Here is a 21962-nt window from a genome sequence, read left to right as displayed (position 1 = left end):
AATTCACTGTTGATTGGTGCATTGCCCTGCCAAAGGCTGCGTCGTTTCTGGCCTGGTGTGTGATGGCATAGTGCAACGTGAATGTGTGGATTGAGGACCACGTGGCAGCCCTGCATATCTCCTGTGTCGGGACCTGAGCCAGGAACGCCGCGGAGCAGGCATGTGCCCTTGTGGAGTGGGCTGTGATTGGCGGGGCAGGCACCTTGGGCCTGACTGTAGCATTTGCAGATGCAAGCCGTGATCCATGAGGAGATATGCTGTGAAGAGATGGGGAGTCCCTTCATCCTGTCGGCCACAGCTACAAAGAGTTAGGCAGATTTCCTGAACTGTTTAGTTCGTTCAGTATAGAATGCTAAGGCCCTGCGAACTTCCAGGGAATGCAGCCTACGCTCTGCGTTGGAGGAGCATGGCTTAGGGTAGAACACAGGGAGAAAAATGGCCTGACCCATGTGGAATTGGGAGACCACCTTTGGAAGGAACGCTGGGTGTGGCATGAGTTGGACTTTGTCTTTGTGGAAGACTGTGTATGGAGGCTCAGACGTCAGCGCTCTGAGTTCCGATACCCTCCTGGCTGAGGTGATGGCCATGAGGAACGCGACCTTATAGGAGAGATATAGCAAAGAGCATGTAGACAGTGGCTCAAAAGGGGACACCGTGAGGGTGGAGACAACCAAATTGAGGTCCCAAGCAGGGACTGGTTGTTGAATATGCAGGAACAGCCTATCCAGGCCCTTGAGGAAGCGACAAACCAGTGGGTTTGCAAAGACTGAACTACCTTCAACTCCTGGGTGGAATGCGGAGATGGCCACCAAACGGACCCGAATCGAAGAGAGCGAAAGTCCTCGCTACCTCAACTGGAGTAGGTAGTCAAGGATGAGAGGTATCAGGACGAGCAATGGAGCCTGTCCTTGCTGTTCAGCCCAGATGGAAAAATGTTTCCACTTGGCCATGTATGCGGCCCTGGTGGAGGGTTTTCTGCTATCGAGGACTTGTCTGACCTGCTGTGAGCACTGCATTTCCACCGGGTTTAGCCATGGAACATTCAGGTTGCAAGGTGAAGCGACTCCAGGTTCGGGTGGCAAAGGCTGCCCCGATTCTGTGTGATCAAGTCCAGGAGTAGGGGCAACGTGAGGGGTGCTAGCGCGGCCACACCGGTGCTATCAGTATGACGAGAGCGTGATCCCTGCATATCTTGAGGAGTATCCAGTGGACCATGGGGATCAGAGGGAAGGCATAAAGCAGGCCGCCTTCCCACGAGAGGAGGAAGGCATCTGTTAGAGACCCTGGACTGCACGCCCCATGAGGGAGAAGAACCTTCGACACTTCCTGTTGTCCCTCGAGGCAAACAGGTCTATCTGGGGATAACATCAGAGACGGAAGATTGAGCATGCCACATCTTGGCAAAGGGACCACTCGTGACCATGGAACAAGTGGCTGAGGGCATCCGCCACTCTGCACCCCCAGGAGGTAGGATGCCGTTAGGTGAATTGCGTTCTGTACGCAAAAGTCCCATAATGCACGGCTTCCCGGCACAGGGGAGAGGAGTGCGCATCCCCATGTTTGTTGATATAGAACATCGCCGAGGTATTGTCCATGAGGACTGCAATGCATCTGCCCGCCAATCGCCATTTGAAAGTGAGGCAGGCCAAGAGAACAGCCTGTAGCTCCCTGACGTGGATGTGCAGGGAGAGCTCCTCTGGGGACCAAAGGTCTCGAGTCCTGAGATTCCCCGAGATGCGCCCCCCACCCCAGATCCGACACGTCTGTCACCATGGAAAAGGATGGCTGAGGGCTGGAGAAGGGTACTCCAGCACAGATCATTCGCGGGTCGAGCCCCCACTGGAGGGAATCCATCACCTCTCGGGGAAGCGTCACCACCGAGTCCAGCATGTCCCTGGTTGGTCGGTACACAGTCGCTAACCAGGAGTGAAGAGGACGCAGCCTGAGCCTGGAATGCCACACCACACAGGTGCACACAGACATTGAGTTCCAACAACTTCAGGAAGTTCCTCGTCGCAGTGGTCAGGAAACGGCAGAAACCGAGGATGATATCAGACATGGACCGAAACTTGACCTCTGGTAGGAATACTCTGGCCTGCGACGAGTCCAGAACTGCCCCTATGAACTCTATCTGCTGGACAGCAGACAGGGAAGACTTGGCCTTGTTCAACAGGAGACAGACCTTGAGGAAAGTCTGTCTGAAAGACCACCTGAGCCTCCGTCTGTGCCTTGGAGCAGCCCTTGATAAGCCAATCGTCCAGGCAGGGAAACACCTGAATTCCGTGCTTACGCAGGAAAGCTGCCACACCTGCCATGCACTTTGTGAAGACCCTTGGGGCCATTGACAGGCCGAAAGGCATGACTGTGAACTGGAGATTGGTGTTGCCCACTATGAACCTGAGGTAACGTCTGTGCTGAGGGATTATTGCGATATGGAAGTATGCATCCTTCAAGTCAAGGGTGGTGTACCAGTCACCTGGATCCATGGAGAGGATGATGGAGGACAGGGAGACCATACGAAACTTGAGTTTCTTTACAAACTTGTTCAGATGCCGCAAGTCCAGAATGGATCTGAGGCCCCCTTTAACCTTTAGTATTAGGAAATACTGAGAGTAAAAATCCCGAGTTCCTGAGGAACTTCCTCCACTGTCTCTACTACGAGGTGGGACTGCACTTCCTGAACTAGAAGTTGCTCATGAGGGCATCCCTGAAGAGGAACAGGGTGGGGAGCTGGTGGGACGGGAGGGACGAGAATTGGATAGAATATCCCCTCTCTACTGTGTGGAGCACCCAACTGTCCGATGTGATACAGGACCAGGCACGATAGAAGGAGAACAGACGTGATGAAAAGGTAGGGCTGATAGGATCCAGAGTCCTGACTGGTAGGTCGTCCTCGACCGCAAGATCAATTGGGGTGTAGGCCCTGACAGAGGCTGTGGCTGGCCGGACGACTGGCCGGAGGGCTGTTGTTGCCTCCTTCTGCTGTTTCTTCTTCGCCTACGCGAGGGCTTCGGGCAGTTCTGGGGCTCGTAAGAACTGGCTGCGGCCTGAATTGCCTGTGTTGGGTGGCTGGGGTGGTGCAGGAAGAGTGAGCCGTAAGGTAGCCCTCGAGTCGTTTAGGCTATGGAGCCTCTTGTCCGTCCTCTTGGAGAAGAGCATGGGCCACTCGAAGGGGAGGTCCTGGATAGTTTGTTGGACCTCATGTGGAAAGCCCGAGACCTGAAATCAGGCTCCTTGCCGCATGACCAGCCCAGTTGCCAATGTACTGCAGACTGCATCTGCCGCATGCAGGGCTGCTTGGAGGGATGCCTGGGAAATTAGCTTCCCTTCCTCTACCAAAGCATAAAATTCTGTTTGCAATTCCTGGGGGAGAAGTTCAGCGAACTTGGACAAGGCTGAGCACGTGTTATGGCCATACCAGCTCACTATAGCCAGTTGGTTGGCTATATGTAGTTGCAGACCCCCCGTCGAGTACACCTTTCTAGGAAAGAGGTCCAACTTCTTGGCCTCCCTGTTCTTCGGTGTAGACCCTTGGAACCCCTGACGCTCCCTTTGGTTGGCAGCATCCACAATCAGAGAGTCTGGGGGAGGGTGGGTATATAGGTGCTCATGGCCCTTGGAGGGTACAAAGTAGCGCCTCTCTGTCTTCTTGGCCGTAGGGACCAATGAAGCTGGTGTCTCCCACAAGGTGTGGGATGTATCAGCTATTGTTTTGATCAACAGTAGGGCAACCCGAGATGGGCCCGAGAGGGCCAGGATGTCCACTACCGGGTCTATGTCCACCTCGATCTCCTCCACTTGGATCGCCAGGCTCTAAGTGTCACGCTTAAGTAGCTGCTGAAGCACCCGGTTGTCCACTAGGGCCGGTGTCGCTGAAGTTCCCGCAACCGCTTCATCCAGCGAGGAAGAGGAGGAGATCACCTGCAAAGGACCTTCCTCTGTACCCTTAGCCTCTGCAGAGTTCCGCAGTGCACGGTACTGTGGTTGCGTGGCTGGTGCGGATGTAGGATGTGGCACGCAGCCGGTACGGGGGTCGACGCTGAACAACGAGGCATGCTGGGCAGTGCCTGCGGCGTCAGAAACATGATTCCCATCAGTGCTGGTGTCTGACTCCGTAGTGCCGGGTTCTGTTGTGGCACACTCCTGTCAGACAGCAGTGCCAGTGGTGGAAGCATTTGCACTGGAGCCACCGACGTTGAGGAGACTGACGCAGACCTAGAGCGTGGACCGTGCACCTGTCCCAGGGACTGATGGTAGGCCCAGGGAGTCCAGAACAGCCACTGGGAGGGTGGTTGCCACTGTTGCTGCCACTGCGCAGGGTAAGGTCATTGGCTTGCCTGAGAAGCCGAACTTCTGCTCCTTGATCTACTGGAGCGGTAGGAGTCTGCCTCTGAGTTCGAGGCCTCCGAATAGGAGGACCAAGGGGGAGCAGTACCCACTGTTGCCAGGGAGCGGTGTCACGAGGCCGGGGAGTGCTCTCTTTGCGCCAGTGCTGCCAGAGCATCACTGGGCGGGGACTGGGGAAACATCATGGCTGGCTTGCCCCTTGATTGGATCGGGGTCGGGCTGTGTCTAACAGCTCCTTCCACAGGTGCGGGGAGGCCAGCACTGGGAGGCTTAATAACTCAGAGGCCACCTCGAATGTCTCGGGTGTCGATGGGGGACGCCCATCCTCGCTGAGGTCCGGGGAGCTGGACTGGTTCAGACTCAACTGCACCCCCACCAGGGCGGGAGTCATCGGGACCTTGGGAGGGTGCAGCTGTGGCTTGGCTTGTCCCACCACAGTCGTGGACACCGCTGGCCTTTTAAGGTTCTGGTGGGGTGATCGGTTCCTCACCAGCCTCTTTGTTTTCGCGTGCACTGGACATGGTGATCGGTGCTGCACTGAGGTCGATTTTCTATGTCCCGAGTCTCTCCGGTGCCAGGACTTTGAGGTCTTAGACTGGGACTCCTGTCTTGTTAGCGGTGCCGGAGCGCTGTGCACCAAGGATGAGGTGCTGGGCACCGGATCGGCAGGCTCAGGGTCCGAGTGTGGCTGTAAAGCTGCTTCCATCAGGAGCACTCTGAGTCTCTGCTCTCTGTTCATAAGAGTCCTGGAACAGAATCCCCTGCAGATACTGCACCGGTCTCTTTGGTGGCTCTCCCCGAGACACCTCAAGCAGGACGAGTGCGGGTCACTCTTTGGCATAAATTTCCCGCAGTCCTCGCAGAGTTTAAACCCTGGGGACCTGGGCATGCCCCAGCAGGGCAACAAGCACGTTGGGGAGGGGGGGAAGCCCCCCCAACTACTATTAACTATCTACAACTATCACTAACTCTAAACTATGAGAGGGGAAACAACTATATACACTTAGACAAGACACTGCTAGGCTTGCTGCAAAAGCGAGCAAAGTTCCAGCTAGCCATCACTGGCGCCAAGAAGTAACTGAGGGGGTGGAGGGTCGCCAGGCCCCTATATAGGGCGCCATGGAGGGGCCACTCCAGGGCCGACCCTATGGACGTTGCTAAGGGAAAATCTTCTGGCTGGTATGCACACCTGCTTGGAATACACATGAACAATCACTCAAAGAACCACCACTGATCTAGTCTGACCTCCTGCACTTTGCAGGCCACAGAACCTTACCCATCCACTCCTGAAATAGACCCAGAACCTCTGGCTGAGTTACTGATGTTCTCAAATCATGATTAAAAAAAAAAAAAAAAAAAAAGGATTTCACATTACAGAGAATCCACTATTTAGTATTTCATTTAAACCAGCAAGTGACCTGTGACCAATGCTGCAGAAGGCAAAAAAAATCCAGTCTCTGCCAATATGACCTGGGGGAAAATTCGTTTCTGAACCCAAGTATGTCAATGCAATACTAAATGAGAAACACCAGCCTTCCTGATTGCTCTCCAGCTAGTGTGTGGTATTTTTTGTATTTTGTTTTTTTACCTTGGTGGATTGGCTTCAAGTTCTTGGAGCTTTTCTTCCAGCTTTCCTTGTGTTTCTGCCAACTCATCATACTCCTGATAAAAGGTTAAACAGATTCAGTCAAGTATTAGCTTTAAATTTCTCATTTTTAAATAAAAAACAAGGAGAAAGTGAAGTGTCCATAGTAAACTTACTGCCAAATAATGATCATACAAACGCAAAGCCACATGCCTATTTTTGTAGTTTCCTCATGAACACTGAATACATAAAAGGAAAATATTTTAACACAAAGGATGAGATTTAGATTCTCTAAAGCTGTGAAAAGTACAGGTTTTTTTTATTAAATGTTTACATTATGGTAGAGCACACAGCCTCAATAAGAATGGGGTTTGATCCATCTCCCATTGAAGACACTCGTATGTGTTTCAATGGGAACTGAATCAGACCACTGGATCCTAAAAGCACTATTAGTTCAGCCACATTTCACACCTGTATTAAACAAATACCTTAAAACACAAAACCCTACTTTCTTGGATTGTCAGCAAACACTCAGGTCAGAGAATGTGATAAAATCCATTACAGTTCTGGTGGAATGAGATACCAGATGGTTCTCATAGTAACTGGAACTCAACCAAACTGGATGTGATATTTTCTATTCTTGTTTCCTTATTAAAGACTTATTTATTTCATTGTTGAATGTATAAAGTGAGATATTTCCAAAGTAAAAGAAAATAGAAAATACTAAAGCACAGGCAGTACACCCAAGTTCAAGCTAGAATTTTAAAGGAAGACCTTTACAGACAGCTATTGAGTAATGTACTGTATCAACTGATGACGAAGAGCTCATTGCTGGAAGTTATGACCAATATTCCCTCTCATTTTTTCCATCCATAGGTGGAAAGAATTTTATTATGTGTACCAATATTTAGGTAATGTGCGGATGTGCAGCACCAGTAAAAACAAGAAACATAGCTATAATATATATTTTGTAAAAGTTACCATAGGGATAATTACTCTAGCCATGACAGGTGAGGCATTTTAGAACTCACTACTCAAAGAATTAAATTTCACCATGAGAGAAATAAAATTATGAAATGCAGAGAGCAGTCAAAAAACTAAAATAAAGGCACTTTGAAAGAATAAAATTACAGAGAATAAATGTGCATTCCAGGAAGTACCAAGAAGTACGAACAACATCACAAGTATGTGTTGGGAGGTGAGAGACAGAGAGAGAGACTGTGTGTGTGTGTGTGTGTGTGTGTGTGTGTGTGTTGGGAGGTGAGAGACAGAGAGAGACTGTGTGTGTGTGTGTGTGTGTGTGTGTTGGGAGGTGAGAGACAGAGAGAGACTGTGTGTGTGTGTGTGTGTGTGTTGGGAGGTGAGAGACAGAGAGAGACTGTGTGTGTGTGTGTGTGTGTGTGTGTGTGTGTGTGTGTGTGTGTGTTGGGAGGTGAGAGACAGAGAGAGACTGTGTGTGTGTGTGTGTGTGCGCGCGCGCGCACACTGGCTGCTGGAGAAGTGTATTGCAGACAGACAGTGTGCTGTCTCTAAGCACACCAGCCTGAAGGCTTGTTCAGAACGCAGCAGGGGCCAGCAGTCTCATCTAACTGCAGAGCCCTGTTCCCCTCCCCCACTCTGCGTAGATGGGGTACATGGGCGGCAGAGAGAGGGACACCCTGACATCAGCGCCTCTGTTCTGCACAGCAAGTAGGAGGGTCCTGGGAGTAGCTGGCAGAAGCTCCAAGACAGAAGGCAGAGCAGCAGGGGGAGGGGCACATAAACACCAGTCGCTGGATGTGCAGGGCTCTACTAACCTAGTGTACGGCACCTGATTGATTCTTGTGCGGCCATGCAGCGTAAGTTGGTTTGGTGTGATTTGTTTTTGACAAATCCATGCTGGCCATTCCTTATAACTTATTGTCCTCTAGAATCAGAGACTATCAGGGTTGGAAGGGACCTCAGGAGGTCATCTAGTCCTATCCCCTGCTCAAAGCAGGACCAACACCAACTAAATCATCCCAGCCAGGGCTCTCTCAAGCCTGACCTTAAAAAACTCTAAGGAAGGAGATTCCACCACCTCCCTAGGGAACCCACTCCAGTGCTTCACCACTCTCTGAGTGAAAAAGATTTTCCTAATATCCAACCTAAACCTCCCCCACCGCAACTTAAGACCATTACTCCTTGTTCTGTCATCTGCTACCACTGAGAACAGTCTAGATCCATCCTCTTTGGAACCCCCTTTCAGGTAGTTGAAAGCAGCTATCAAATCTCCCCTCATTCTTCTCTTCTGCAGACTAAACAATCCCAGTTCCCTCAGCCTCTCCTCATAAGTCATGTGCTCCAGCCCCCTAATTATATTTGTTGCCCTCCGCTGGACTCTTTCCAATTTTGCCACATCCTTCTTGTAGCGTGGGGCCCAAAACTGGACACAGTATTCCAGATGAGGCCTCACCAATGTCGAATAGAGGGGAATGATCACATCCCTCGATCTGCTGGCAACGCCCATATTTATACAGCCCAAAATGCCGTTAACCTTCTTGGCAACAAGGGCGCACTGTTGACTCATATCCAGCTTCTCGTCCACCATAATCCCTAGGTCCTTTTCTAGCTGCTTACAAACTGATTAATAATTTGTTCCAGCCTCTTTCCAGGTATCATAGTTAGGCTGACCAGTCTGTAATTCCCCAGATCCTCTTTACACACACACTCTTTATTTAAAAAAAAAAGAGAGGTAATATGGTTGCCCTTCTCCAGTCCTCTGGGACCTCAGTCATCCTCCATGAGTTCTCAAAGATAACTGCTTCAGCTAGTTCCTTAAGTACCCTAAGATGAATTTCATCAGGCCATGCTGACATGAATACATCTAACTTATCTAAATATTCTTTAACCTGTTCTTTCCATATTTTGGTTGACATTCCTTCCCCCTTATTGTTAATATTAATTATGTTGAGTATCTGGGTCACCATTAGCCTTTTTAGTGATGACTGAAGCAAAATTGGCAATAAAAACCTCAGATTTCTTGATATTATCAGTTATTAGCCTCCTTCCACACTAAGTAGAGGATGTTCACTTTCCTTCATCTTTCTCCTGCTCCTAACATATGTTAAGGAAAAAAAAATCTCGTCTTGCCTTTTTTATGTACATTGCATAGGGACTCAGAAGAGTGCTCTTGAAGAGTAGCTGTTTGGCAAAGGATGGCTTTGGGAAGGTCAAGGTCACAGGACAGGGATCAATGCAAAGTTGTGAAGTTTTCCTGTTTACTCTCTGCTGTTAACATATTCTTCTTCCCTGTTATATGAGAATACCTTGATGACTTATAACTTTTCTCCAAAATTGTTGCACTTTCTTACAAATTGAGGCCACTTTTCCAGATTTAGGAAAAAACACATTTAAAATTTTTTCCTCAGTGCATCTGAGGAACTTTTCTGTCAACTACAGTAAGTTCCTACCAAAGCAAACTTTTCAGAGAGGGCCCTGTGAAAAGGGTTTGGGGAGGAGAATGGGAGGAGCTCCTGGCACTGTATTTCACTACCGTAGTTGAGACTACCAACAATCCAGGAGCTGGGTAGGAGAAAAAAAAATATTCTAACCTCTTGCGGGATGTCAAAGATGGCAGTTTTCTTCACCCTAGGTGAAATGGATTAAGAGGCATGACAAATAATCTTGGCATGTACCAGTAGCTTCTCATTTACTGGTAAAGCAATTCTGCATTTGTGATGGGGTCTTTCTTGACACTTATCAGTCCAAAGTATCTACCACACTGAACAGCAGTTACTGAAAATACTTAAGCAGAAATGAAGAAATTAGAAAAGTATTCTCTTCTGCAGAGGTTGCAGGATGAGCTGTACCCTGAAGGAAAAGGGCATCCTCAAGATCACTATCACCCCCTCACCAGTATCTATTTCCAGCAACTCTTCCCTAAGCCACAGGAGTGGGGGGACATGTCTAGGAGAAAAGCGTAAGACTGATTACAGGAAGTGGAGGAGTCACATGGCCCTGGTTTTTTGATTATCCTCTTAACCCTGACTCCCTAAACTGAAGAAGAGGAGGGCACAAGAGCTAATATACCATGAAGCATAATCAAACTGGCAATTGTGGGAACTTGAACAGATAAACTTCACAGCGTATCAGAAAAGCCAGAGGGGAGACTTTTAAAGTCCTATGAATAAGATGGGGAGCCTATTTTCTCAGATTTGGGAAACTATAATGTTTTCTATGAGTTCATCTGAGATGGATTTGGAGGTGTGCCCTAAAAGTATTAAATCTAAGCTTCCCTTCAGGAGAAGACTGAAAGGGCGTAATGAATCTGTCTAAAATCCAAATGAGAGAAGTGATGGGGACTGCTCAGTGGTTCCCACACCAGAGGTTGGTGAAGTAGGACAGACACAGTTTGGATTCAAGGACTACTCCGGAATTAATGGAATCAGGGGAACCACCTCAGTTCTCAAGCCTAGATCTAGTGCACCTCAGTTTCAAGGCCTTCAGACTTATTCATGATTACTCCTGGTGTTATTTACAAGATGATTCCAAACATAAGACAAGGGAGAATTATGTTGCCTGGTCAGAGGTCCTGTAGTGTCACAATGTAATGAGCCAGGAGGATGTGAATGACTGGATCTAAAGAACACTCAGGCTGCTTCACAAGTATTTGGATTCTACAGAGGAGCAAAACTGGAGAAATCCAATTCCTAGGCCCAAGCAGGGAGCACCAAAGGACAAATCACTCATCAGGCCAAAAGAGCCAATCTGGCATAAATGGAGCCTCATTCAGGCAGGTGAGCCTCTCGCAGCCTCTGCAAGTTTCTTAAATATTCATCAGTCTCTGACATTTTGGCCTTACAGGAGGCAAATCTCTTTGAACATGAACTTTTTCTTTCCAGATTGCCATCTCAACATGCACTGTAGTGGTATGCCTGTCTTGGACAGTGTCCAACAGTGCCAAAGCTGAACTGTGATCTAAAACTGGACTAATTCCTGAACTTTCAGATCCTGTTGAGACAGGAGCTCATGCAGTCCCATTATTATTTTCCAGAAGGCTCTAATACAGGGAACATGCACATGAACTTTTCAGAGCAGTTTCACACAGCCAGTTCTTCAAAAAAGTGTATGTGACACAATTTTACATAATCAGTTTGCCGTTCAGATTTTAAAGACAAAAGTTTGTAGACTTGTATTTATGGCATTCTGTACCTTGCAGAGAGCAGTAAGATCTCGGTGTTTGCTTTTCACAAGGAACTCCGCAGTAATATCCCGAGGTGGTTTTACTTCAGATGCCTCCTTATACTGCTGATGGAGCTCTTTAATCTTCTCTTTTAAATTCACCATCTGGGAAGGGGAAGAGGAAAAAAGGAGCTTTTGTAACATTTACAATGAAAATAAGAATTCTGCCTCAAAAACAGTCACACCACTGATGGCACTTCCTCCCTTGTTACAGGGGATGCACCTCACAGGGCACTATAATACCATTAATCCTATATTTCTAGAGATTTTCTGATTAATATGCACAGCATAAGCTATTACTGTCCTCTGGCAAAATGTACAGAATGGAACGGTTGAGGGTAGGAAAGATACCAGAACTCTGTATGCTTTCTCCAGAGGGATAGCAGCATCACCTTTAACAGTTAATCTGAACTAAATCTTCCAGTGTTTCAATGTTGTATGTTTCTAAATGACTAAACATATCTTTTTATTTACCTTACGATATTTTTAAGGTGACTTTGTAAACTAATCTCATCACAAACCATATCTGCAATAAACATTTCCAATGGAAGTGGTTATTACAGTGATGCTTTCAAGGAAGAGCTGGCTTGCTTTTACGTATTGCTTTGACTGTGTCCATCCTCTCCACTCCATAAGTATTCCCAGACTCATCCATGTTTGTCAGTTGTTGGCACAATCATAGCTGTACTTTCTTCCAGAGGGTCCTGTTTTCTTTATACAGGCTTCTTGTGCTCATCTGGAAGGTCCCTACCCCATCCAAATCTAAGTCACCCTTAAACAGCCACTTCTGCCATGATGTGAATCAAGGCGACATCTATATAAACTGCCTACTTTCCCTGGCCTCTGCTTGCTTGTTTGCCTTTAGACTATGAGGTTCTCAGAAGAGAAAAAGTGTTTTTCAGTGAGAGGAAAGCCCCAGCTTAATAAAATTAATAGTTTCCCTGGGGCTTGCCTGTCACAACACAACTTCTCCTTGTGGACCAAAAAAGCATTATTATTCATTTTTGAATAGTGTTGTTGCCCTCCTTATTGATAAAATCCAGATAAAATTTCTTTATTTCTCAAGGTCTAGTTTCTTCTCACATAAACATTAAATGTAATGATGGTAATCAGTTTCTGAAATCAGTTTCTCCTTTAAGTCCCTAGTAATGTTTTCCAGTGCATTTGTAAGGGAAGGAAGTGAAAATAGAGTATTGCATCCATGTATGCCAGAAAGGAGAGAAGGTCTGACCTTGTTAAGGAGATCTTTCAGCTCCTCTTGAGTTTTTACTATCTTCTTCCAATGTTCAATCTGTTCATCCTTCACATGCTTTTCTTGTAATCTAGGGATGGGGAACAGAAGCCACAGATTGTTTTAACTGGGAAATCCTAGTAAGCTGCATGGTGTTCTCATGATCAACATCTGATTCATGAGTGTAAAGTAATAAAGTAGAACTCAGAAAAGTGTCATTTCAGTAAAGAATGGAGTGTATTCTTCAACAACTGTACAACTCATGAAAAGAAAGCAGTTGGTTAGCTAGTAGCTAAACATAGGACAGCCTACCAAAATCCAAAGGGTAGAAATCCTTACTTGCAGGAAATGTTTTCAAACAAGTAGGATTCAAATATGTAGACTTCATGCTGTATCACACCATTGTGCTATGTCAAATATCCATTTATTTTATTAACTACTATATCACTAATGGAAGAGGAATTTTCAAGAAAGATACCAGTTAAGGTAACATTCCTTATCCTGTGTCTACAAAGCTGTACTAAAAATGTGGAAAGGCTGTGCACACAAATGCTGGACACAATATGTACCAAGTAGCTGCAAGAAACCAAGATTATCAAGAAGTCATCATGACTATGTACTTCCAAGAAAATCCAAACAGAATCCTTGCAGGGGAAGACTCATGTAATCTTCATGCCTGATTCCAATATTGACCAGGAGGAAAATCAAGAAAGAGAAAATACAGCAATGGAGAAAAGATAGGAGAATGGATATTAAGAGGAAAGATAGTGCCAATACCAATGAAGCTAAGAATCAAGTAGGCAATATTGGCAAAAGATCCATTACCTAATCAGGTGAGGAATCTTTGCAAAACCAAGCAGAAACCACTAAGATGATACCAATGCAAGAAGCCTGGGTAACAAAATGGAGAAACTAGAACTACTGGTGCAAGAAGCGAAACTAGGTATTATAGAATAACAGAAACATGGTGGAATAGTCATCATGACTGGAGTACAGGGGTTGAAGGGCATGTGCTCTTAAGGAAAGACAGAAATGCACTGTATATTAATGATGAGGGAGACTAAAGGAATTAGAAGTGATGGAATGGATCAAATAGAGTCTGTGTCCAAATCATTTTGGGGAAGAAATCTCCCAGAGGTTCTCCTGGAGCAGAGTTTGGGATTGACTACAGATCCCCAGAATCCAATCTAGATACGGACAGAGACCTTTTTTAATTAAATAAATACTACTGGAAATTGTGTGAATATGGGAGACTAATTTCCCAGATATAGACTGGAAGACATGTGCTACTAATAATAGTAGGGCCCAGATTTTCCTGGATGTGATAGCTGACAGATTTCTTCACCAAACAGTCACTGAACCAACAAGAGGTCTAGCTTTGTTTACACTGGAAACTGAAGGACAAAACTTTTGTCATTCGGGTGTGAAAAAAACACACGCACGTGCCCAAACGACAAAAGTTTTGCCGACGAAAAATGCTGATGTAAACAGCGTTTTGTCGGCAGGGGTGCTCTCCTGCCAACAAAGCTACTGCTGCTCGTTGGGAGTGGAAATTTGTTGCAGTGGGAGAGGTCTCTCCCTTGCACTTATGGCAGGACTAAGTATTATTTTAGACCAAGCCTGACAGGTGTTTGTCTAATCTGCTCTTAAAAATCTCCAATGATGGAGATTCCACAACCTCCCTAGGCAATTTATTTGAGTACTTTACCCTGACAATTAGGAAGTTTCTCCTAATATCCAACCTAAGTGCAGTCGCTACAATTTAAGCCCATTGATTCTTGTCCTATTCTTAGAGGTTAAGGAGAACAATTTTTCTCTCTCCTCCTCCTCATTTTTGTTCCTTTTCTCTGGGATTTCTCCAATTTGTCCACATCTTTCCTGAAATGTGGTGTCGAGAACTGGACACAATAATCCAGCTGAGGCCTAATCAGCAGAGTAGGCTGGAAGAATTACTTCTCGTGTGTTGCTTACAATGCTCCAGCTAATACATCCCAGAATGATGTTTGCTTTTTATTTCTTTTTGGCGCAGCCGTGTTACATTGATTACTCATATTTAGCCCGTAATCCTCTAAAACTCCCAGATCCCTTTCCACAGTACTCTTTCCCAGGCAGTCATTTCCATTTGTATGTGTGGAACTGACTGTTCCTTCCTAAGTGGAGTACTTTGCATTTGTCCTTATTGAATTTCATCAGATTTACTTCAGACCACTTCTCCTGTTTGTCCAGATAATTTTGAATTTTAATCCTATCCTCCAAAGTACTTCCAACTCCTCCCATCGTGGTATCATCTGCAAACTTTGTAACTGTAATCTCTCTGCCATTATCTAAATTATTGATGAAGATACTGAACAGAACTGGATCCAGAACTGATCCCTGAAGGACCCCAACTCGAGATGCCTTTCCAGCTTCACTGTAAAACATTGACAATTGATTGGAAAACTGTTTCCAGAGAAGTTATGCGCCCACCTTTTGATAGTTCCTTCTAAGCTATATTCCCTAGTTTGTTTATGAGAAGGCCACATGAGACAGTATTAAAAGCCTTACTAAAGTAAAGATACATCACCTCTACCACTTCCCCCTATCCACAAGGCTTGTTACCCTGTCAAAGGAAGCCATTCGGTTGGTTTGACATGATTTGTTCTTGACTGTTACTCATCACCATATTATTTTCTAGGTGTTTGTAAACTGACTGCTTGATTATTTGATCTTTCTGGATACTGAAGTTAAGCTGACTGGTCTGTAATTCCCTGAGTTGTCCTTATTCCCCTTTTTATAGACTGGCACTATATCTGTCTACCAATCCTCTGGAATTTCCCCCATTGTCCTTGATTCTTCAAAGGTAAGTTTATGGATGGGATGATGAAACTGCCTACAATGTCATGTAGCCAATCTATGACTGCCATTTGCAAATATCTTCAATGGCCAGTGATGGGACACTAGATGGGGAGTTACTCTCTGAGTTACTACTCTCTGAGTTCTTTCCCAGGGGTCTGGATGCTGAGTCTTGCCAAAATGCTCAGGGTCCTCATTTGGAATTGGGAAGGAATTCCTGGCCCCCGTTAGATTGGCAGAGACCCTGTGAGTTTTTCCATCTTCCTCTGCAGTATGGGGCACAGATCACTTGTAGGTTTAAATTAGTGTAAATGGTAGATTCTCTGTAACTTGGTCTTTAAATCATTATTTGAAGACTTCAGTAATTCAAGAGAGGTCAGCCCAGATAATCATGATGGTCCCTTCTGGCCTTAAAGTCTATGAGACTATTAATTTCTATCAGCAAAGCATGAGGGTACTTACTGTATGACAACTTCCAGAGCCTGTCCAAGGGAGACTGGCTTGTTATTGAGGACATTGAAGTCCAGCTGATGACTGAGATAGGAGGTGGCCTCCAGCAAACGGTTGAATTCCTGCTCCACCATTTCATCTTTCTCTTTAGGAACCTGAAAGTCAAAGAACAGATTTGTCTCTGTAAATTAAAAATAATAATAATAATAATAAGGCACAAAACACCAAAGCTCAAGATATGAACACTTAATTAAGGTTGAAGCTAACAGGTGTGGAGTGGAGGCTGGTAAAATTAAGAAGTCCAGAAAGACTTCAGAACCATGAAGCTTAGACTTCCTTTTCCATTGTGATGCTAATTCCATTACAAGTTATGTTTTAAATTCAGTAACACAAGTTGCCGCCAATCTTTCCCCCTCAAAATGTGAGCACCGTACATAGCAATGAAGTAATATGCAAAAGAGCAAGGCAGAGCATGGATGCGTAATGTTACACTGGTGCTGACAGAATCATTACTTTACTACCCTGTGTCATATACTTTAAAAAAGCTCTAGTGAACAAAAAGAAGCTGAGGGCTGGCACCTGTAAGTTCTCAAGTCTTCAAAATGATCAGACAAGAAAAGTGTGCAGGGCATTAAGGGATAATCTGCCAGGTTCTTCTCTTTCTCTCACCTCTGAATTGGCAAACAGGCAACTAGCATTGTTTACTGGGCTTCCCCATGACTGCAAAAAAACAAGTCAGTATAAAGAGGCTTCCTCAACTAAAGGATGAAGTCAAACACCTGAGGTCCAATGGCTCACCTGTGGGCCATGTCTACATTCTTTCGGATGCCAGAAAGGTGCACTCTGGCTCTACTGAGCGGTTTGTCACCTTCCAATGAGGCTTAGTGCACATCAAGCCTTCAGAGAGGGCCTGAGGCACACTGATCAGGTAGAAGGAAAATACTTCATATGTGGAAGATTGGCTACAAATGGCACAAGCAGTGCCCCCTGGCAACCTCATCTATTCCTACATGAAGTAGAGATATTGCTGGTAGCCAGATAAGTTTTTACAGCTTATTGCACAGTAGGGGAGCATTTCTTTAAAGACTTTTGGTGTTGCTACTGTGACACCGCTGAACCTTCGGAATAGCACTACATAGAGCCACAACAGTTCTACTAGGCCAGTGTTTGAGGCCTCCCTCACCCGACTGGAGAACAACCCCTGTGTTAAGTGCACAGCAGCACAGTCCAGCTGGTAGGTACAGCAGCTGCAGATCTGATCATGTGGGGAGGGGCCAGCAGGGATAAGCATTGTGGGGCCTCTTCCTGAGCTCCGAGAACATGAGTGAAGCTCTAAGGAGCTTCGGCTGTCCTGAGCCTGGTAAGTGGGAGTAAGGGAATTAGGGCAAAAACACCTAGGAGTCTGAGCACAAAGAAAAGAAGGGGTGAGAACACGAGAGGGCAGGGACAAATGAGTCAAAGAAAAGAGGAGAGAAAACAGCAAGCACCATAAAGGAAGGCAGATGGGCAGAGACGTGTCAGAAATAGCATGTGTCAGGCTTACAGGAGGGCCGTCTCTGGAGGCCAGGGACAGACAAAGGGCTACTTTCTCCAGGAGACAATTCCATAGGGTGAGGGGCACCCTCCTACTTCTTATTCCTGGCCTTGTAAATCCTAGATATGACCATTACACGGCAGAGTGGCTCTCCTAGTACCCTCTCAAAAGCTGCTTCGTCAGGAAGGCTGAGACAATTCCCAAGGAGCTTTGAGTGGTGAATTGCAACTTGCCTTCTGAGTACATACTAATGGTGAGGGTTAATCAAAATGTCTTGTTTAGAGCAGAGAGTAGCAGATTTCATACCCTTCCACCTGGACTGAGACAGGCTTTAATCTCAGCTGCTGATGATGACAGGAAGATGGAGAGACAAACTGAGGAAGTTCATAGTGAAGTGGTGACTGCACTTTGGCTCCAGTACTAGTTGGGAGGCATATTTAAAGGGACACTGTCAAGGCTGTAGGTCCAACATGGGACCTACGTATTTCCTTTCAGTTTGCGTAGTCAGTGTAAATTTTTTTCTCCCCTAAAACGATTCAAAGTTATCTGCCCAACATTCATGAGCAACCCAACAACAAGAAGTCAATATGAATGTACCACTGAAGGGAAAAAAATAAGTGTTCAGTAACAAATTATTTAAATTTTAAACTCAGGGATTATTATAAACAGTAAAAAAAGGGATTTTAAAAAATTGTAAGTGATACCTTGACAGTGTCCTTTTAACCATTGCAGCAGAAAGAGAAATAAATAATAAATAGCCTGATAGCTGTTTCAAGGTAAATTTTGTACAATAGGGTAAAATCAAAACAAGATTTAAAGCATTGCAGAAGCAGCTAATCATCACTTACTGTTTTAGCAGTGGCAACAATCAAAAAACAAAACAAAAAGAACACATTGTGGTAAGTCTCAGAAAAGAGAAAACCAAGAGTGAACGTATGAATGAAACAGCTTCCAGCAGGTCCTATGTGCATTTAGGGTAAAACAAGGTTAAAGAAACAGCACAGACAAACAATACAAATGGAAAACAGAAAGCTCACATGATGTTGAAGAATCACACCATGCCTGAGCAAGCAAATTTAAACAGTCCTGTCCTTTTGCTGCGTTTCTATACCTATCGTGTCTTCTCAGTGTAGTCAATTTCAGTGTACGCAACACCTGCGGAACAATCCACTGTGGAAGCAAAGGTACTATCAAATATATGCCGCCAGTCTGGCTTTGAATGAATTGAGTAGATGATGGTGGCAGGAAAAAAAAATGAGAATTCTATTTATACTACACACAAATATTCTGACAAGCTGCAGAGAAAATAAACTCAGACAAAGTAAGGATTGAATGGGATTTGGAAAGCTAGCTTGAGCATGACTAGTTTTTAAGTAACAGGTTAATGTCAGACTGACAGACCGGGAGATTGAAGCACTCTGCTCAGCCACAGAGCAGTTACAGCACAGGGATCAGCAGCTTCCCTTATAAAATGGCACCAGTTCTTTGAAGGCAGACAGGTATACCCATGTCAAGTATCAGCAGGTTAGTCGTGTTAGTCTGGATCTGTAAAAGCAGCAAAGAGCCCTGTGGCACCTTACAGACTAACAGACATATTGGAGCATGAGCTTTCGCGGGTGAATACCCACTTCGTCGGATGCAGTCGGAATACCGACGAAGTGGGTATTCACCCACAAAAGCTCATGCTCCAATACGTCTGTTAGTCTATAAGGTGCCACAGGACTCTTTGCTAGGTATACCCATAACATCGTAACTAACCTTAACTTGTCATGCAGGCTAGAAAGGGAAATTATGGAGTACATGTAGGAAGCATAAGAATCCACACTATATTCAATAATTGAGATAGATGAGGTAGGTGAGGTAATATCTTTTACTGGACCAACTTGCTGGAGAGAGAGAGACAAGCTTTCGAGCTTACACAGAGCTCTTCTTCAGGTCTGGGAGATGTACTGAGGGTATGTTTACACTGGCAGTTACAGCTCCGCTAAGAGAGCGCTGAAGAGAAACTGCTATTGTGTGTTCACACTGACAGCTGCCTGTGCAATAGCACGTTCACACTTGCAGCGGTATTCAGAGCAGCGCACTCTGGGCAGCTCTCTCACAGAGTATCTTTTCCTCTTCTGAGGCTAAGAGTTGTGGGAAGGCAGAGGGGGTCGTGAGGCATCCTGGGTCCAGTCCCAATGCCCTGTGATACATTGCTTTGCATCCCAGCAACCCCTGTGTTTCCTTTTGCAATTGGCACCATCTTTCAATGGTTTGTGTACTGTGCCCCCAGCCTCTTCGGTCTGCAAGAATGGATCCCTAACTGTTGACCAGTATGCTGCTTGCTGTGACTAACAGGTCATGAGTGGCAGTGGAGTTATTCCTTACACTACAAAGGCAAGAGGAGTGTGACATTTATCTCACCACGTGTACTAGCTACGAGATGAGATTGCTTGTGGCATTCACAGAGGTGCTGACCACAGTGGAATGCCGCTTCTGGGCTTGGGAAACAAGCACTTAGTGGTGGGATCACATCGTCATGCATATCTGGGATGACAAGCAGTGGCTGCAGAACTTTCGGATGAGGAAAGCCGTACTCATGGAACTGTGTGATGAGCACGCCCTAGCCCTGCGGTGCAAGGACACAAGAATGAGAGCTGTCCTGCCACTGGAGAAGCATGTGGTGATTGCATTGTGGAAGCTGGCTACTCCAAACTGTTCGCGATAGGTTGCTAACCAGTTCAGAGTGGGAAAGTCAATCATTGGACTTGTGTTGTTGGAAGTGTGCAAGGCCATTAATCGCATCCTGCTCTGAAAGACCATAACTATGGGCAACTGTGATGTGATTGGAATAACAGAGACTTGGTGGGATAACTCACATGACTGGAGTACTGTCGTGGATGGATATAAACTGTTCAGGAAGGACAGGCAGGGCAGAAAAGGTGGGGGAGTTGCATTGTATGTAAGAGAGCAGGATGACTGATCAGAGCTCCAGCATGAAACTGCAGAAAAACCTGAGAATCTCTGGATTAAGTTTAGAAGTGTGAGCAACAAGGATGATGTCGTTATGGGAGTCTACTATAGACCACCAGACCAGGTGGATGAGGCTTTCTTCTGGCAACTAACAAAAGTTACTAGATTGCAGGCCCTGGTTATCATGGGAGATTTTAATCACCCTGATAATCTGCTGGGGAGCAATACAGCGGTGCACAGACAATCCAGGAAGTTTTTGGAAAGTGTGGGGGACAATTTCCTGGTGCAAATGCTGGAGGAACCAACTACAGGCAGAGTTCTTTTTGATCTGCTGCTCACAAACAGAGAAGAATTAGTAGGGGAAGCCAAAGTGGATGGGAACCTGGGAGGCAGTGACCATGAGACGGTCGAGTTCAGGATCCTGACACAAGGAAGAAAGGAAAGCAGCAGTATACGGACCCTGGACTTCAGAAAAGCAGACTCTGACTCCCTCAGGGAACTGATGGGCAGGATCCCCTGGGAGAACAACATGAGGGGGAAAGGAGTCCAGGAGAGCTGGCTGTATTTTAAAGAATCATTGAGGCTGCAGGAAAAAAACATCCCGACATGTAGAAAGAATAGTAAATATGGCAGGCGACCAGCTTGGCTTAACAGTGAAATCCTCGCTGATCTTAAATGCAAAAAAGCAGCTTACAAAAAGTGGAAGATTGGACAAATGACCAGGGAGGAGTATAAAAATATTGCTCAGGCATGCAGGAGTGAAATCAGGAAGGCCAAATCACACTAGGAGTTGCAGCTAGCAAGAGATGTTAAGAGTAACAAAAAGGGTTTCTTCAGGTATGTTAGCAATAAGAAGAGTCAAGGAAAGTGTGGGCCCCTTTCTGAATGAGGGAGGCAACCCAGTGACAGAGGATGTGGAAAAAGCTAATATACTCAATGATTTTGTTGCCTCTGTCTTCATGAACAAGGTCAGCTCCCAGACTGCTGCGCTGGGCAGCACTGGGGAGGAGGTGACCAGCCCTCTGTGGACAAAGAAGTGGTTCGGGACTATTTAGAAAAGCTGGATGAGCACAAATCCATGGGGCCGGATGCGCTGCATCCAAGGGTGCTAAAGGAGCTGGCGGATGTGATTGCAGAGCCATTGGCCATTATCTTTGAAAACTCATGGCAATCAGGAGAGGTCCTGGATGACTGGAAAAAGGCTACTGTAGTGCCCATCTTTAAAAAAGGGAAGGAGGAGGATTCAGGGAACTACAGGCCAGTCAGCCTCACCTCAGTCCCTGGAAAAATCATGGAGCAGGTGCTCAAGGAATCAATTCTGAAGCACTTGAGGAGAGGAAAGTGATCAGGAAGAGTCAGCATGGATTCACCAAGGGCAAGTCATGCCTGACTAACCTAAATTGCCTTCTATGAGGAGATAACTGGCTCTGTAGATGAGGGGAAAGCAGTGGATGTGTTATTCCTTGACTAGCAAAGCTTTTGATACGGTCTCCCACAGTATTCTTGCCGGCAAGTTAAAGAAGTATGCTCTGGATGAATGGACTATAAGATGGATAGAAAGCTGGCTAGATTGTCAGGCTCAATGGATAGTGATCAATGTCTCCATGTCTAGTTGGCTGCTGGTATCAAGTGGAGTGCCCCAAGGGTCGATTTTGTTCAATATCTTCATTAATGATCTGGAGGATGGCATGGACTGCATTCTCAGCAAGTTTGCAGATGACATTAAACTGTGAGGAGTGGCAGATCGAGGGATGTGATCATTCCCCTCTATTCAACATTGGTGAGGCCTCATCTGGAGTACTGTGTCCAGTTTTGGGCCCCACACT

The 21962-nt window shown here is 45.9% G+C and overlaps 2 protein-coding genes across 4 annotated transcripts in view; one reads left to right on the top strand and one right to left on the bottom strand.

Moving 5' to 3' along the window:
* Positions 1-21962, top strand: part of PTAFR (platelet activating factor receptor) — a 566600-nt gene that overhangs the window by 13964 nt on the left and 530674 nt on the right. The window lies entirely within an intron of this gene.
* The window catches only part of KDM1A (lysine demethylase 1A), a 157012-nt gene that overhangs the window by 66591 nt on the left and 68459 nt on the right, over positions 1-21962 (bottom strand). For all 3 annotated transcript variants that reach the window (XM_050932307.1, XM_050932305.1, XM_050932306.1), the window contains 4 exons: positions 15660-15802; positions 12366-12456; positions 11105-11239; positions 5936-6009 (listed from right to left, as the gene is read on the bottom strand). In XM_050932307.1, coding sequence (XP_050788264.1) covers positions 5936-6009; positions 11105-11239; positions 12366-12456; positions 15660-15802 — 443 coding nt within the window. The remainder of the gene's footprint in view (positions 1-5935; positions 6010-11104; positions 11240-12365; positions 12457-15659; positions 15803-21962) is intronic.

This window comes from Gopherus flavomarginatus, chromosome 22, assembly GCF_025201925.1.
Source record: "Gopherus flavomarginatus isolate rGopFla2 chromosome 22, rGopFla2.mat.asm, whole genome shotgun sequence".
NCBI lineage: Eukaryota > Metazoa > Chordata > Testudines > Testudinidae > Gopherus > Gopherus flavomarginatus.
This window is presented reverse-complemented; position numbering and strand designations above follow the sequence as displayed.